Genomic DNA, 17,843 nt, shown 5'->3' with positions numbered 1-17,843 from the left:
AATTCAATTGATTGGACATGATTTGGAAAGGCACACCTGTCTATATAAGGTCCCATAGTTGACAGTGCATGTCATAGCAAAAACCAAGCCATGAGGTCGAAGGAATTGTCCGTAGAGCTCCGAGACAGGATTGTGTCGAGGCACAGATCTGGGGAAGGGTACCAAAAAATGTCTACAGCATTGAAGGTCCCCAAGAACACAGTGGTCTCCATCATTCTTAAATGGAAGAAGTTTGGAACCACCTTGGTCAGGGAGGTGACCAAGAACCTGATGGTCACTCTGACAGAGCTTCAGAGTTCCTCTGTGGAGATGGGAGAAACTTTCAGAAGGACAACCATCTCTGCAGCACTCCACCTATCAGGCCTTTAAGCTAGAGTGGCCAGGCGGAAGCCATTCCTCAGTAAAAGGCACATGACAGCCCTCTTGGAGTTTGCCAAAAGGCACCTAAAGGACTCTCAGACCATGAGAAACAAGATTCTCTGGTCTGATGAAACCAAGATTGAACACTTTGGACTGAATGCCAAGCGTCACATCTGGAGGAAACCTGACACCATCCCTATGGTGAAGCATGGTGGTGGCAGCATCATGCTGTGGGGATGTTTTTCAACGTCAGGAAGACTAGTCAGGATCGAGGGAAAGATGAACGGAGCAATGTACAGAGAGATCCTTGATGAAAACTTGCTCCAGAGTGCTCAGGACCTCAGACTGGGGTGAAGGTTTACCTTCCAACAGGACAACGACCCTAAGCACACAGCCAAGACAACGCAGGAGTGGCTTCAGGACAAGTCTCTGAATGCCCTTGAGTGGCCCAGACAGAGCCCGGATTTGAACCCAATCGACCATCTCTGGATAGACCTGAAAATAGCTGTGCAGCGACGCTCCTCATTCAACCTGACAGAGCTTGAGAGGATCTGAAGGGAAGAAACTCCCCAAATACAGGTGTGCCAAGCTTATAGCGTCATATCCAAGAAGACTCAAGGCTGTAATCGCTGCCAAAGGTGCTTTAACAAAGTACTGAGTGAAGGGTCTGTGATCTGTTTTTTATTTTTAATACATTTGTAAAAAATTCTAAAAACCTGTTTTTGCTTTGTCATTGTGTGTAGATGGATGAAAAATACATGTCCTAATCAAACTTAGAATAAGGCTGTAACGTAACAAAATGTGGAAAAGTCAAGGGGTCTGAATAATTTCCGAATGCACTGTATATACCCTCCAAAGAAAGGTTGGTGGACCAAGATTCAGCGGTCAGATTAGGAAGGAAGAGGTGGTATCTGGTTGGCATGCATGTGAATGGTTTGTGTCTGGAGTGTATGGTCGAAGAAACGGAGCATGTGTTATTATATTGTTGTTAGTATGTTGAAGAGAGGGAAAGATTAAAGTGTAGGGTCATTGAGGTTTGGAAGGGATTTTCAGGATGGGGGAAGAGTTTATTAGAAGTTAGTGGGGGTCTTGTTTATTTTTGCAGAAGTACTGAGTTAGGTAGGAGGATTTAGAAATGTTGTAAACCGTGGTTGACCACACACTCCAGCACAGGTGGTGGCATGCAACTAACGTTTGTTAGCCGACCGCCATTATATCATAGAAGAAATAAAAGAAGTGAGCAACAGCGCCCCCTGTTTGATTGACTGCAGGGAGGAAAAGGGAGGGGAGAAGAACCTCCACGGCTAGCAATAGCAGCAGGCTACACAAACCTATTTCAATATTAGCTACTCCAATAATACAAAGAAGTGTTCTTCGAAAGCTGACTTCAATTTCGTCGCATCGACTGCTTTTCTGCTCAAAAAGAGGAAAAGCGGATTATTTTTGTTCCTGTGGTCCTGGTGATGCAGCCGGTGCAAGCTCGCGCGTCTGGCATAAATGATGTGTACCCCTGCCTGAGACCTGAAGATGTGTGTTAGCTCTCTTTGCTAATGCTTTGGCATATAACACAGTATTGTGGCATCCAATCAGTCACAAACAAAAACTATGGCCCCGCTCAGTTAAAACCACTAAACCAGTTGTCTGGGATAAATCCACTGCATTCTTCCTGCTCAGCTATTTGAAGGTAGAAATGTTACATATAGCTCCCAAATAAACTAAAGAGTAATTACTTGACTTAAACCCTTGGCTCCTATAAGTAACATAGGCTGTTGGCAAATGTAAAATATTAATTATTGGTAACTATCAGGAAATGACACTATACCATTACCATGTAATTGCTGAGTACATATCAGGTACATAGAGAACAACAGTAAAATAAAGCTTGTCTCTGTCTGAAAGGTTCTGATCAGTAAATTATGATATTTGATTTTATAATTGGATCTGTCTATCCTATTTGTTTAGGGAGTTTTTATTTGGTTGCTAGGCAGAGAGAGGGGTGGAGGTATAGAGAGCAGGAATATCAGTTACTCACCCCTCCCAGTCCCGCTCCCTCCCACTCCAACTATTAATAATAACCACAGAGGTCCATATTAGACTGAACACTATTCATATGATTTACCATTATAATAAAAGATCCATACACCAAGTGTACAAAAGATTAGGAACACCTGCTCTTTCCATGACATAGTTTGACCAGGTGACTCCAGGTGAAAGCTATGATCCCTTATTAATGTCACCTGTTAAAACCACTTTAGTCAGTTTAGATGAAGGGGAAGAGACAGGTTAAAGAAGGATTTTTAAGCCATGAGACAATTGAGACAGATTGTGCCTGTGTGCCATTCAGAGGGTGAATGGGCAAGACAAAAGATTTAAGTGCCTTTGAACGGGGTATGGTAGTAGGTGCCAGGTGCACCGGTTTGAGTATGTCAAGAACTGCAACGCTGCTGGGTTTTTCATGCTCAACAGTTTCCAGTGTGTATCAAGAATGGTCCACCAGCCAACTTCACACTGTGGAAAGCATTGGAGTCAACATTGGCCAGCATCCCTGTGGAACGCTTTCAACACTTTGTAGAGTCCATGCCCCGATAAATTGAGGCGTTCTTAATGTATGTTCTGTACACTCATAGTATACTCATACTGCTACACACGCACGCGTGCCCACACACACGTGCCCACGCACACAGTTACAGAAGAAAGACCCTTTATACACACACACACACACACACACACACACACACACACACACACACACACACACACACACACACACACACAGTTTTAGAGTATCTAACAATCTCAATTTGAGATGTCATTCATCTAATTTCCAACATCTGTGCTGAAATGACACTTCCTTCCTAGGGGGGTTAGTCAATCTAATTCCCCTATCTCCACTGAGGAACTTATAGGTCCGTTTTTCCTACTCAATGCACATGACTGTTGTGTAAGCATTTCTGTGTCAGTTACATAAAGATGTATAGAGGACTCTAGTAACCAAAAGTCCATTTTAGCATAGTCAGCACCAGAGGGCTTTCACCATTTTGAAGTAGTCAACTGGGTGGGACTTCCTATGGGTTAAGGAAGGACCACATAATTACATCCAGGTTATTAGGGGGGGATCAGCCAATGAATTATAATTGAGAGCAAACATGCCAGACTGCAGGTGGTAGTAAATCGCCAACCTAGGCCTTTATACCTTTTCCACCCTCAGCAGGACGGACACAACCAGATGCATCCGGTTTTCAGGGGGAATGGAATGGAAAGAGAGCCTGTGTCATGACTTCCTCTTTTCTATGTTAACAAGGCAACACTCCATCTTAACTCCGCATCCACGTGTACTGGATTGGTTGAACAGTGCAAAAGAGAACCTCCCCATACCGTTTTCTGAAGAAAAAAAAGAAAGAAACGCTGCTCAAAATGTCTAAAAAAAAGGTTTTCGCTCTGTCATTATGGGTTATTGTGTGTATATTGATGAGGAAAAACATTTATTTAATACATTTTAGAATAAGGCTGTAACGTAACATATGGAAAAAGTGAAGGGGTCTGAATACTTTCCGGATGCACTACATGTCCCTCTCCTCAGGTTGTCACCAGTTACCACAGCCACAAAGTCATAATTGGATATATCATAAAAATTTGCAAAAACATATTACATTTTTGGTCTTAATTTAAGGTTAGGCATAAGGTTAGCAGTGTGGTTAAGGTTAGGTTTAAAATCAGATTATAATAAGATAAATTGTAGAAAGAGGCGGGGTTTATGACTGTGGCAACTAGTGATGAGCCTCTCCTCATTTATTTTTATGTTTTTATTTATTTCACCTTTATTTAACCAGGTAGGCAAGTTGAGAACAAGTTCTCATTTACAATTGCGACCTGGCCAAGATAAAGCAAAGCAGTTTGACAACATACAACAACACAGAGTTACACATGGAGTAAAACAAATATACAGTCAATAATACAGTAGAAAAATAAGTCTATGTACGATGTGAGCAAATGAGGTGAGATAAGGGAGGTAAAGGCAAAAAAGTCCATGGTGGCAAAGTAAATACAATATAGCAAGTAAAACACTGGAATGGTAGATTTGTAGTAGAAGAAAGTGCAAAGTAGAAATAGAGATAATGGGGTGCAAAGGAGCAAAATAAAATAAATAAAATAAATAAATACAGTAGGGGAAGAGGTAGTTGTTTGGGCTAAATTATAGATGGGCTATGTACAGGTGCAGTGATCTGTGAGCTGCTCTGACAGCTGGTGCTTAAAGCTAGTGAGGGAGATAAGTGTGATAGCAGCAGAGAACTGGAAAGAGAGACGGCCAAAGGAGGAATTGGCTTTGGGGGTGACCAGAGAGATATACCTGCTGGAGCGCGTGCTACAGGTGGGTGCTGCTATGGTGACCAGTGAGCTGAGATAAGGGGAGACTTTACCTAGCAGGGTCTTGTAGATGACCTGGAGCCAGTGGGTTTGGCGACGATTATGAAGCGAAGGCCAGCCAACGAGAGCGTACAGGTCGCAGTGGTGGGTAGTATATGGGGCTTTGGTGACAAAACGGATGGCACTGTGATAGACTGCATCCAGTTTGTTGAGTAGGGTATTGGAGGCTATTTTGTAAATGACATCGCCGAAGTCGAGTATCGGTAGGATGGTCAGTTTTACTAGGGTATATTTGGCAGCATGAGTGAAGGATGCTTTGTTGCGAAATAGGAAGCCAATTCTTGATTTAACTTTGGATTGGAGATGTTTGATGTGAGTCTGGAAGGAGAGTTTACAGTCTAACCAGACACCTAGGTATTTGTAGTTGTCCACATATTCTAAGTCAGAACCGTCCAGAGTAGTGATGCAGGACAGGCGGGCAGGTGCAGGCAGCGATCGGTTGAAGAGCATGCATTTAGTTTTACTTGTATTTAGGAGCAGTTGGAGGCCACGGAAGGAGAGTTGTATGGCATTGAAGCTTGTCTGGAGGGTTGTTAACACAGTGTTCAAAGAAGGGCCAGAAGTATACAGAATGGTGTTGTCTGCGTAGAGGTGGATCAGAGACTCACCAGCAGCAAGAGCGACATCATTGATGTATACAGAGAAAAGAGTTGGCCCAAGAATTGAACCCTGTGGCACCCCCATAAAGACTGCCAGAGGTCCGGACAACAGGCCCTCCGATTTGACACACTGAACTCTATCAGAGAAGTAGTTGGTGAACCAGGCGATGCAATTATTAGAGAAACCAAGGCTATTGAGTCTGCTGATGAGGATGTGGTGATTGACAGAGTCGAAAGCTTTGGCCAGGTCAATGAAAACGGCAGCACAGTATTGTTTCTTATCGATGGCGGTTACGATATCGTTTAGGACCTTGAGCGTGGCTGAGGTGCACACATGACCAGCTCTGAAACCAGATTGCATAGCGGAGAAGGTGCGGTGGGATTCGAAATGGTCGGTAATCTGTTTGTTGACTTGGCTTTCAAAGACCTTAGAAAGGCAGGGTAGGATGGATATAGGTCTATAGCAATTTGGGTCAAGAGTGTCCCCTCCTTTGAAGAGGGGGATGACAGCAGCTGCTTTCCAATCTATGGGAATCTCAGACGACACGAAAGAGAGGTTGAACAGGCTAGTAATAGGGGTTGCAATAATTTCGGCAGATAATTTTAGAAAGAAAGGGTCCAGATTGTCTAGCCCGGCTGATTTGTAGGGGTCCAGATTTTGCAGCCCTTTCAGAACATCAGCTGAATGGATTTGGGAGAAGGAGAAATGGGGAAGGCTTGGGCGAGTAGCTGTGGGGGGTGCAGTGCTGTTGACTGCAGTAGGGGTAGCCAGGTGGAAAGCATGGCCAGCCGTAGAAAAATGCTTATTGAAATTCTCAATTATAGTGGGTTTATCGGTGGTGACAGAGTTTCCTATCCTCAGTGCAGTGGGCAGTTGGGAGGAGGTGTTCTTCTTCTCCATGGACTTTACAATGTCCCAGAACTTTTTTGAATTTGTGTTGCAGGAAGCAAATAAGGAACAAAATTGCCCTTTGACCCATAAAGTCCGCCATGACGAATTTTCAGTGATTTTGAATAAAAACACAAAACGTTACTCCTCAGGCACACATTGACCAATCTGCACGAAACCTGACACATTTCATCTGTGGGCCAAGTTCTCACAACGTAAAGATTTTCCAGGCTAGCATCTCAAACAACATGGCCGCTGACCAATAAATACTGACCAATAAAAACATTCAGATGGGCGTGACCTGGCACCCAAAAGCATATAAATCAGACACGGATATTCGTACTGAAACAAAACTTGGTACACATGTTCCAAACACTATCAAGACTCAACATTTGCAAGCACATTCAGATCGACCACACGGTGGCGCTATAACCGGCACATGTTTATATCTCTTGATCTGTTTGACTCAGAGTGACGGAATTTGGCACACATGCTCAGGGATTAGTCTAGCTTACCGGTAATGTATGGTTCAGTTTGGCCAAATGGTGGTGCTGTTGGACAGGAAAAACCTTCATGCAAGCTCATTGGCTTATAACAGCAATATTGTTTGAGCTAGTCCTAGACAATCTTGTGTTTAAAAACATGGGTGTATACAGTGCCTTCAGAAAGTATTCAGACCCCTTGACTTTTCCACATTTTGTTAGGTTACAGCCTTATTCTAAAATATATTTTTTTCCCTCAATCTACACACTATACCCCATAATGACAACATGAAAACAGGTTTAGAAATTTGCTCATTTATAAAAAAATAAAACTGAAATATCACAGTTGAAGCACCTTTACCAGCGATAACAGCCTCGAGTCTTCTTGGGTATGATGCTACAAGCTTGGCACACCTGTATTTGGGGAGTTTCTCCCATTCTTCTCTGCAGATCCTCTCAAGTTTTGTCAGGTTGATGGGGTGCGTTAATACACAGCTATTTTCAGGTCTCTCCAGAGATGTTCGATTGGGTTCAAGTCCGGGCTCTGGCTGGGCCACAAGGACATTCAGAGACTTGTCCCAAAGCCACTCCTGCGTTGTCTTGGCTGTGAGCTTAGGGTCGTTGTTCTGTTGGAAGGTGAACCTTCACCCAGTCTGAGGTCCTGAGGTCTCTGGAGAAGGTTTTATCAAGGATCTCTCTGTACTTTGCACCGTTCATCTTTCCCTCGATCCTGACTAGTCTCCCAATCCCTGCCTCTGAAAAACATCCCCACAGCATGATATTGCCACCACCATGTTTCACCGTAGGGATGGTGCCATGTTTCCTCCAGACATGACAGTTGGCATTAAGGCCAAAGAGTTTAACATGGTTTCATCAGACCAGAGAATCTTGTTTCTCATGGTCTGAGAGTCTTTAAGTGCCTTTTGGCAAACTCCAAGCGGGTTGTCATGTGCCTTTTACTGAGGAGTAGCTTCCGTCTGGCCACTCTACTATAAAGGCCTGATTGGTGGAGTGCTACAGAGATGGTTGTCCATCTGGAGCTCTGTCAGGGTGACAATAGGGTTCTTGGTCACCTCCCTGACCAAGGCCCTTCTCTCCAGATTGCTCAGTTTGGCCAGGCGGCCAGCTCCAGGAAGAGTCTTGGTGGTTTTTAACTTCTTCCAATGAAGAATGATGGAAGCCACTGTGTTCTTGGGGACCTTCAATGCTTCAGAAATGTTTTGGTACCCTTCCCCAGATCTGTGCCTCGACACAATCCTGTTTCAGAGCTCTACGGACAATTCTTTCGACCTCATGGCTTGGTTTTTGCTCTGAGTTGTACTGTCAACTGTAGGGCCTTATGTAGACAGGTGTGTGCCTTTCCAAATGATGTCCAATCAATTGAATTTACCACAGGTGGACTCCAATCAAGTTGTCGAAACATCTCAAGGATGATCATTGGAAACAGGATGAATCTGAGGTAAAATTCAAGTCTAATAGCAAAGGGTATGAATACTTATGTAAATAAGGTATCTTTTTGGGGGGCAAAAGTTTCTTTAAACCTGTTTTCGCATAAGGGTTATTGTTTGTGGATTGATGAGGATATATATATTTTTTTAATACATTTTAGATTAAGGCTGTAATGTAACAAAATGTCAAGGGGTCTGAATATTTTCCGAAGGTACTGTAAAGGGAATGTACTAAATTTGGTGCAGATCGGTCCAGCTGTTCTCGAGAAGAAGGCGTTTAAAATAGTCAACATCATTACATATGGTCCAAAATGTGTCCGATTTGTCCTGATGGTGGCACAGTGGGCGAACAGCTTGAACCCTGGCATTGCCTAGTTAAATGAAGGTTAAATAAAAAATAAATACAATTGCTGCTTGCAGCTTTAATTATTTGTTGCAATTGCTATTAATATGATTACTACCCTCATTAGTATTGCTTGATTACAAACAATATAGTATATTCCTGTCTTTGACCATGTTTACTTTGACAATGCAAGTGTTTACTTTCCATGTTAATATAATATATTGACTTGAGAGAACACTTATGTAACCAAGGAAACCAGTTTGAATTGTATTCTCGCGAGATGTGAGCAACAGCGCCCCCTGTTTGATTGCCTACGGACGGGGGAGGAAAAGGGAGGGGAGAAGAACCTCCGCGGCTAGCGATAGCAGCAGGCTACACAAACCTATTCCAATATTAGCTACTCCAAAAATATACAGGAGTGTTCTTCGAACGCCGACAGAGGACTTCGTAACACCGACTGCTTTTCTGCTCATACCCAGCCAGAGAGGTGGTAAAAAACGAAGGACTAACTCCAGAAAGAGGAAAAGCGGCCTATTTTTGTTCCTGATGCCGCCGCTCCAAACTGGCGCGGCTGGCGTAAATATACTCCGGTGCTCTCACGGGCGCTTATTTTACTTCAACAAAGGTTTCCACACTATCTTTCCATCTCCACTACCTCTTCCAGTATACCCCCTCTTATTAGCTATCCTGCGCTAACTGGCTTTACCTTTAGTTCAGTGCGCTAGCAGGAGCCAAGACGGCCTGTTTTGTTTTCGCGGCGTAGCCGCCATGAACCACAGACAACAACAGAATCTGTGTTGCTCGCTAACATTAGCTATCCCTGCCTATGTGCCCCGAATATGCAGGCCAAAAGGAGAGGAGCCAACTTTAGCTAAGAATGCGAATAATAAAACTGCGAATAAGGATGGTGGAAGGAGGGAGAATGAACGAATGAGTTTTAACTATTAACATTAACAAAGTAGCTATTTTTGAATTTGGTACGAAGGTGTCTAGCAGTGTATAATTGGAGGCCGGAGAAAGAGCGCCACCGACCACACCAGTGACTGTATTGTTGTCGAATAACCAGCGAGTTCTGCTCGCACCACGGATTTCGTGGAAGACATGTGAACGGACTTTGATGAATTAATTCAATTTTGAATACATTTTTTCTCCAGATTTATTTTTATATAGCTAGCTATGCTATTAATGGGATTTACAGTTTTATTTTTATGCCATGATGATCATTTGGGCACATTTTGTGCCATGGAAAAGGGGAAAGCGATAGTCTTAAAGATGGCTTGGTTGTGATTATGAACACAGTAATGTAATGTTCAACCCGTACTACCAGATCATATACTTCATGTGTGTGTGTTTTGTAGTTGTGATTTGCTGCATCACACATCATTTTGCCTATTTGGTGCATATAATATATCTTAGCCAAAATAGTGCTGGTGTCAAGCTAAACTAAGTTAGCAGCTAACTACATCACCCATCTATGCCCTCGACACAGCTCGCCTGCTCCCCGCCTCCTTTGGCCAATAATAAAACGGACAAAAAGAGAGTCGCGAGCCCCATCCCCGCTTAACGGGAGCCACGGGACTTTCGTTGAGGTCGGACCTGTGCGTTTGTTTTGCTTTTTTCTCGGGACTGGATGTTTCTGTCTCTTGGCTGTTGAGATGAACCCGGTGAATGCGACCACACTGTACGTGTCCGCGTGTCGTTCGGTGCTGCAGTGCGACCCTCGCGACCCACGGGCCCTGGCGGAGCTCTACAAGCTGCTCCCGTTCTTCCGCCAGTCGCTGTCCTGCCTCGTGTGTGGTAGGTGCACTGGTATTATTATTTTAACAGCCTCGGTTTCCCTGTAGCTATCCAGCTAACTGCAATAGCTAACTAGCCTAGCTCCCCCCGCCATGACACACCCCCATTTCTATTGAATGTCGGAGCAACTATTTAGCTGATGGCGTAAAGCTGTCTAGCTTCGCAAGCTAGCGACTGCACATTTCACTATGATCCAATAAAATGTATCTCATAGCTACACACACTGATCCAGGGTGGCTAATTTGACCGGTTTGTTTGCATGAGTTAGTTAACAAGTTAGCTATTGGACTGGTTAGTTACATTTCCGCATTCATCATAGCTAGCTAACCTCCCTTCTCCACCTCCATATGTAACTAAATCACTTTCAGACAGGTGCATGTAGGCAGAAGAGGAGTGTCCCCCCCCCACAAAAAAGATGTATATATTCATTAAGCATCCATCGTGTGTGCGCAGTCTTTAAAAATGCATCTCTAGATTAACCCCCCAGTGCGGAGCAGATACACGAGCGCGGTAAAGACTACTAGTGCTGTGTGTTTTCTCATTTTATTATTATTTGGAACGGTTGCCTAAGTATAGATATAGCCTTCCCCGTCACTGTTACAAATTATTAATGAGTATGATGTTCATTCAATGGGGTGACGTTTTTCCCTGTTACTCCAGTCCTCACACGCAATGTTTACTTTGACAGGTGCATAGTAGAATACGTATTTTGTTGTGTGTAGGCAGCGACTCGGGTAACTGCCAAAATAAAGCAAACGCCAACAGTGTCTTAATAGGGCGTTAGGACGAGACGAGCCGGAAAGGTTCTAATGCACCGTGGCATATATTCTACAAGTATCTTCAAATCAAGTTTTATTGGTCACATACACATGGTTAGCAGATGTTAATGCGAGTGTACCAAAATGCTTGTGCTTCTAGTTTAGACCATGCAGTAATATCTAACAAGTAATCTAAACATTTCACAACATCTACCTTATATACACACAAGTGTAAAGGAATGAATAAGAATATGTACATATAAATATATAAATGAGTGATGGCCGAACGGCATAGGCAAGACGCAGTAGATGGTATAGAGTACAGTATATACATATGAGATGAGTAATGTAGGGTATGAAAACATTATATGAAGTGGCATTGTTTAAAGTGGCTAGTGATACATTAAATCAAGATGGCAAGATGCAGTAGATGGGATAGAGTACAGTATATACATATGAGATAAGTAATGTAGGGTATGTAAACATTATATAAAGTAGCATCTTGAACTCTATTGGAAGGATGCAACACCCTCTTCCATGAGAAATTCCATAGTTTGGTGTCTTGTTGATGGTGGTGGAAAACACTAAGGTGCTGCTCTTTAATATCCCATAAGTGTTCAATTGGGTTGAGATGGCATATGATTTACATCGTTTTTAGGCTCATCAAACCATTCAGTGACCACTCGTGCCCTGTGGGTAGACAAAATAATGGCATCCTGGCATTTTTATACGTTACCCTATGCATGACGGTATGTTAATTGTCTAATTTATTTTTATTTTACCTTTATTTAACCAGGTAGGCCAGTTGAGAACAAGTTATCATTTACATTAACCCAGGAACCACACCTGTGTGGAAGCATCTGCTTTCAATATATTTTGTAGCTCTCATTTACTATAGTGTTTCCTTTATTTTGTCAGATACCTGTACATTAGATTTTTGGTGCCATAAAACTGCAGTCTTGTTTAAACCTTTTGTCACACACTTTCATGATACTTTTTCAATTTAGAGTATATTAATGAATTTGGTGTGTGTGACGAGTAGAGGATGCATCCTAGTCTGTCCTGTATCTAAGGCATGTTTGTTGTCCTTTATAAATGGAACTCCCTTCATCCCTCCCGCAAGCCCGCTCTCTCAGCTGCCGTCCCTAACAACCGGCGTAGCTAAGGAAGCTGCTCTCAAAGCACAGCTGTCATCAAGCCTTGCAGAGGGAGTCAGTCTTGAGCTGCCTCTTAATTTTACCTTTTATAAGTGGTTGTAATAAGCATACAGAATAGGAACCTTCTACGCTTACTAACTTGAACCATGTTAAACTACACAGAACAAAAATATATAAGCACATGTAAAGTGTTGGTCCCATGTTTCATGAGCTGAAATAAAAAAATCCCAGAAATGTTCCATACGCACAAAAACGTATTTCTTTCAAATATTATGCACAAATTTGTTTTCGTCCTTGTTAGTGAGCATTTATCCTTTGCCAAGATAATCTATCCACCTGACAGGTGTGGCATATTAAGAAGCTGATTAAACAGCATGATCATTGCACAGGTTCACCTTGTGCTAGGGACAATAAAAGGCAACTTTAAAATGTGCAGTTTTGTCACACAACACAATGCCACAGATGACGAGTATTTATGTCTGTAATAAAGCACTTTTGTGGAGGAAAAACTCATTCTGATTGGCTGGGCCTGGCTCCCCAGTGGTTGGTCCTGGCTACCAAGTGGGTGTGCCTATGCCCTCCAAGGCCCAACCATGGCTGCACCCCAGCCCATTTATGTGGAATCCAAAGAAATCCATAGATTAGGGCCCAATTTATTTAAATTGACTGATTTCCTTATAAGAACTGTGACTCAGTAAAATCTTTGAAATTGTTGCATGTTTCGTTTATATTTTTGTTCAGTATATTAAGATGGCAAAGGGGTTAATTTAAACCTTTATGATTTAAAGTCGTTACACTTAATGTAATGCTATTGCGTTGAGGTTGTGCTCATTGCATTAGAGTTGAATATTCAGAGCTGAACAGCAATTGAATTAATCACTTTTATATATAGCCCACCTCAATACTCATATCAGTCCACCGCTAAGCTTCATATCATCGACTTGTTATGAATAATTATGGCTCCTGTTTATGGTTTGAGTTGTCATGTTGTATGGATGGTTATAATGCTGCCGCTGGAGTGATTTCCCTCAATGGTTCTTCCCCAGTTGAATAAAGGATAAATTAATGTTGTCGTGCCATAAATCACATCTAATTATTCTCTGTCTCTGTCCAGGTAACCTGCTGCAGGACCCCATAGCGCCCACTAACTCCCAGTGCCAGCACTATGTGTGTCGGGGCTGTAAGGGCCAGAGGATGCTGCTCAAGCCGTCCTGTTCCTGGTGTAAAGACTACTCCCGCTTCCAGGAGAACAGGCAGCTCTCCTTATTGGTCCACTGCTACAGGAAACTCTGCCTCTACATCGCTCAATCACCTCTCGCCCCGCACATTGCCAGTGCAGCCAGCGATTCGCCCGACCTCCTCGCCATTCTTAATGAGGGCCTTTCATTGGCCGAAAGCGGGCAGGAAGGGGAGGACACTGAGAGCCAGTCTCCCCCGACGGCCCCCTCAACGTCTGGCCTCAGACCTGATGAGGCTCCGGCTGAAGAGGAGAGCCAGGAGGAGGGCCTTAGCCCTGTGGGCGGGGTTAATGGGCTGCATGACTGTAACGGCCTGACCAATCAGGATGTGCCACCACCTGTTACCTTAGCTACAGGGGGAGGTGTTCTGAAGCAGGAGAGCTTGGGGGAGGAGCTACCTGTGTGTGTTGGCATGTTAGGTAGTGGGGAGGTGGGACTTTGTGACATCAGCACATTTGGGGAGGAGCTTAATAAACATGGCGGAGATACGTTGTTGTTGAGCGTGGAGGAGGTTCTTAGGACCCTGGAGCCTGAACCTGAACCGCCTGACCCCCAGCCAGACTTTCCCTCTATTCCCCCCCACAACGGATCTTACTGCCATCCTACCCATGACTCCCCTTGCCTCACCCCCTCCCTCCCCTCGGAGAACATCCCTAGACTTCCCCTGCCTCTCCCCCAGCCCATCCCTGTTCTCTCTCGCCTACCCCCTCGCTGTCACCGCAAGCGTTCACGCTCTGAGAGCGACAGTGAGAAGGTGCAGCCCCTCCCCATCGCCAGCATCCTCAGAGGCTCACCCCTGAGCACCACCAACGCCTCTCACCTCCCCAACCCAGCAGCCACTGTCAAACGGGAGCCCAAACTTCACTCCGCCATCACCCCGCCTCACCTGGCACCCGTGCCCAACGGAGGGCCTCCAAAGTTGGGAAAGACAATGCTGGTGTCATCCAAGGGCCTGAAGAAGAGCCTGGAGCACCACGGGGGCCCTAAGAAGGCCTACTCCAAGGCCAGGCAGGGAGTCCCCAAGCCCCGCGCACAGCCCCGTGACCGCCTGCCACCCCACCCCCACGGCCATGCTCACCCTCTCTCTCACCCACCCAGCCCCTCCAAGCCCCTGTACAAGAAGCCGGTGGAGAAGAAGGGCTGTAAGTGTGGGAGAGCCACTCAGAACCCCTCTGTTCTCACCTGCAGAGGGCAGCGCTGCCCCTGCTACTCCAACCGCAAGGTGAGTTACTATAGATTTACTATGGCTTGGTCTGAAATGACATTGTTCCCCTGTCCATATGTAGTTCACTGATTGTAAATTATAATAATATTTCTCCTCCAAGGCATGTCTGGACTGTATCTGCCGCGGCTGCCAGAACTCCTACATGGCAAACGGGGAGAAGAAGCTGGAGGCGTTTGCGGTTCCAGAGAAGGCTCTAGAACAGACGCGGCTGACACTCGGCATCAACCTCACCTCCATCACCGCTGCAGCCCTGCGCAGCCCGGCAACCAGCAACACCCAACATGGCAACCAGCTCATCACCACGGCAACAGGAGCGTCTGGGGTGACGGGAGTGTCCTTCCTGTCCGGTGTGGGGGCGGGACATGAAGACAGGGGGTTTGATGATTCGCTGGACATGAGGTTTGACTGTTGAAGACACGTCCTCCTTGGACATTATTGACCAATGGGCTGTGAAGAGGGACCTGGAGGGGCGGGGTTAAGAATAAGGCAGCTACTGTGACGGGCGGGAGAGGAAGTGTGACTAAGAAACACATGCAAACTGTCCAGCCAGCGCCCGGAACGTGCTTTTGGTCTTACGTACTGATGATGGAGGAAGAGGGATATCGTTACTGTATGTTCAGAGATTTCATTTTGTGAGGGTTAGAAGTTTTGTTTTGTACTATCAGTGATGTGTAGGGCATGACGTTTCAGCCTGAGATGGGCTTGTTGCGCTGTTTGTCAGAGGGAGGGGTGGTTCAGTGAAAAGTGAGTGTCCCAAATGGCATCCTATTCCCTAGATAGTGCACTATTTTTGGTCAGGGCCTCAGTCCACTAGATGGGTAATATGGTGTTTGAGGCTGGCCCTGGGTTTGCAGGACACAGACACACATCCATAGACTGGCTGTAATTTATGAACTTTTGTTTTTGTACACAGAACTTATCAAATTCCATTTAAAAGGACATTTTATGATATATTTTATAAGTTACATTAACAACAAACATTTGCAGTATTTATTGGAGGTCACCTAACCTAGGTAGCGGTTGGCCACACCCACTCCAGCTGCCAGCCTATCAGATCCAGTGTGGGCGGTTCTGTCTAAATTATGTCGCTGTCCTGTTAGTGCTAGTTTCTGCTGTCTCCAACTGTCCTTTGGTTTCATTTTCCCTCTGGGCATTTAAAAACCTGTAATATAAGTGTAACATATTTCCACAAAAAAGAAAATCAAAACCTAAGTTGTGTCTCTCTTTTTCACACTCAAACTGAAATCATACCAGACTATTTCAAGTCCAATAAGATAATCACAATTCACTTTGCACAAATTACTTAAAGGAAATTGTTTCATTAGTCATAGAATATTAACCCTCCCGTTGTCTCGGCCGGGTCAGAGCGACCCGCTGGCTCGGCCATGTGTTAGGAGCTGTTCCCCCGCGTCCAGGCCGGGTCAGAGAGACCCCCTGGCTCGGCCATGTGTTAGGAGCTGTTCCCCCGCGTCCAGGCCGGGTCAGAGAGACCCCCTGGCTCGGCCATGTGTTAGGAGCTGTTCCCCCGCGTCCAGGTCGGGTCAGAGAGACCCCCTGGCTCGGCCATGTGTTAGGAGCTGTTCCCCCGCGTCCAGGTCGGGTCAGAGAGACCCCCTGGCTCGGCCATGTGTTAGGAGCTGTTCCCCCCCCGCGTCCCCCGCGTCCAGGCCGGGTCAGAGAGACCCCCTGGACGCGGCTTCGGTGCGGGGGAGACGCTGCCTTCTTTGTATCAAGGGCTTGACAAGCGCCTTTCCCAGCTGCTCCAGGAACACCCTCTTGTTCCGCTTCCGAGGCATCCAGTCGGGCTTGATCTCTCGCCATATGACAAAGGCGTTGTAGGAGGACACGTCGAGGATGTTGTGGAAGATGACCAGGGGCCAGCGGGCAGTCATCCGTCTGCAGCTGTAGGTGCCAATCACCTTGTCTACGTTGTCCACGCCGCCCTTGTTGCAGTTGTAGTCTAGGATGAGGGCCGGCTTCCGGTCGCGGCGATCGCTAACGTCGGCCTCCGTGTGCAGCGTGCTCAGGAGTAGCACGTTCTTATTTCTCTTTGCCAGGTAGGACACCAGAGTGGCGGTGGGCGTGAAGGCGAACCTGGAGGACGAGACCTGTCTGCCCTTTGACTGGAGCAGCGCGGGAGGGAGCTCGGGCTTGTTCTTTCGCACCGTGCCGACCATGGTGAGGTTCCTCTCAAGGAGCCGCTGGCTGAGTTCGTAGCGAGTAAGAGGAAGAGGTGTCAGCTCTGCCCACCCAAGAAGGAAGCCAAGACACACACGGCATGCTGCAGGTGTAAGAAATACATCTGCAAAGGCTGTTCGCACGCCTACTGTCACACTTGTGCCCTCTGGGCCTTTAGCCGAGACGGGACAGGGTGACCCGCCGGGGACACGGGGAGTAGGCAGAATGGGAGGACAACGGGAGGGTTAAATATGAACGGGTCGTAAGTTTGATCAGGACGACTTAGTACAACTTCAGGACTCTCCTTTACAGAGCTCTTAGTGGTTACTTTAACCTGTTTGGGATAGGGGGCAGTATTTTCACAGCCGGATAAAAAATGTACCCGGTTTAATCTGGTTATTACTCCTGCCCAGAAACTAGAATATGCATAAAATTAGTAGATTTGGATAGAAAACACCCTAAAGTTTCTAAAACGGTTTGAATGGTGTCTCATATGGCAGGCCAAAACCTGAGAAGATTATATATGGGAAGTGCCCTGTCTGACCATTTCTTGGCCTTCTGTAGCCTCTTTATCGAAAATACAGGATCTCTGCTGTAACGTGACATTTTCTAAGGCTCCCATAGGCTCTCAGAAGGCGCCAGAACGTGGAATGATAACTCTGCAGTCTCTGGGCGAAAAAAGTAGGGGTTTTGGACAGTGCTCCTTCTGAGAACAATGACACTGGCGCGCGCATGCATGTGACGACTCCATTTTCTTATTTCAGTGTTTGAACGGATACGTCTCCCGGATGGAATATTATTGCTATTTTACGAGAAAAATCGCATAAAATTTGATTTTAAACAGCGTTTGACATGCTTCGAAGTACGGTAATGGAATATTTTGAATTCTTTTGTCACGAAATGCGCCGGCGCGTCACCCTTCGGATAGTGATTTGAACGCACGA

General features: G+C 45.5%; 1 protein-coding gene across 2 annotated transcripts; it reads left to right on the top strand.

Annotated features, from left to right (window-relative positions):
* The first annotated feature begins 8,845 nt into the window (after positions 1–8,845).
* On the top strand, positions 8,846–15,933 carry msl2 (Male-specific lethal 2-like 1). Of its 2 annotated transcripts, none has more exons than XM_014159350.2 (3): positions 8,846–9,171; positions 13,373–14,718; positions 14,822–15,933. In XM_014159350.2, exons 1-3 carry the CDS (start codon positions 9,093–9,095, stop codon positions 15,131–15,133), a joined length of 1,737 nt encoding a protein of 578 aa, XP_014014825.1. In that variant the 5' UTR covers positions 8,846–9,092; the 3' UTR covers positions 15,134–15,933. The 2 variants fall into 2 exon arrangements, with proteins under 2 accessions (XP_014014825.1, NP_001167043.1); NM_001173572.1 differs by having other exon boundaries at positions 8,904–10,343.
* The last annotated feature ends 1,910 nt before the right edge of the window (positions 15,934–17,843 follow it).

The sequence above is a fragment of the Salmo salar genome, chromosome ssa19, assembly GCF_905237065.1.
Source record: "Salmo salar chromosome ssa19, Ssal_v3.1, whole genome shotgun sequence".
NCBI classification, from domain to species: domain Eukaryota; kingdom Metazoa; phylum Chordata; class Actinopteri; order Salmoniformes; family Salmonidae; genus Salmo; species Salmo salar.
The sequence above is the reverse complement of the archived record's forward strand: the minus strand, read 5'-3'. Positions and strand labels throughout refer to the sequence as shown.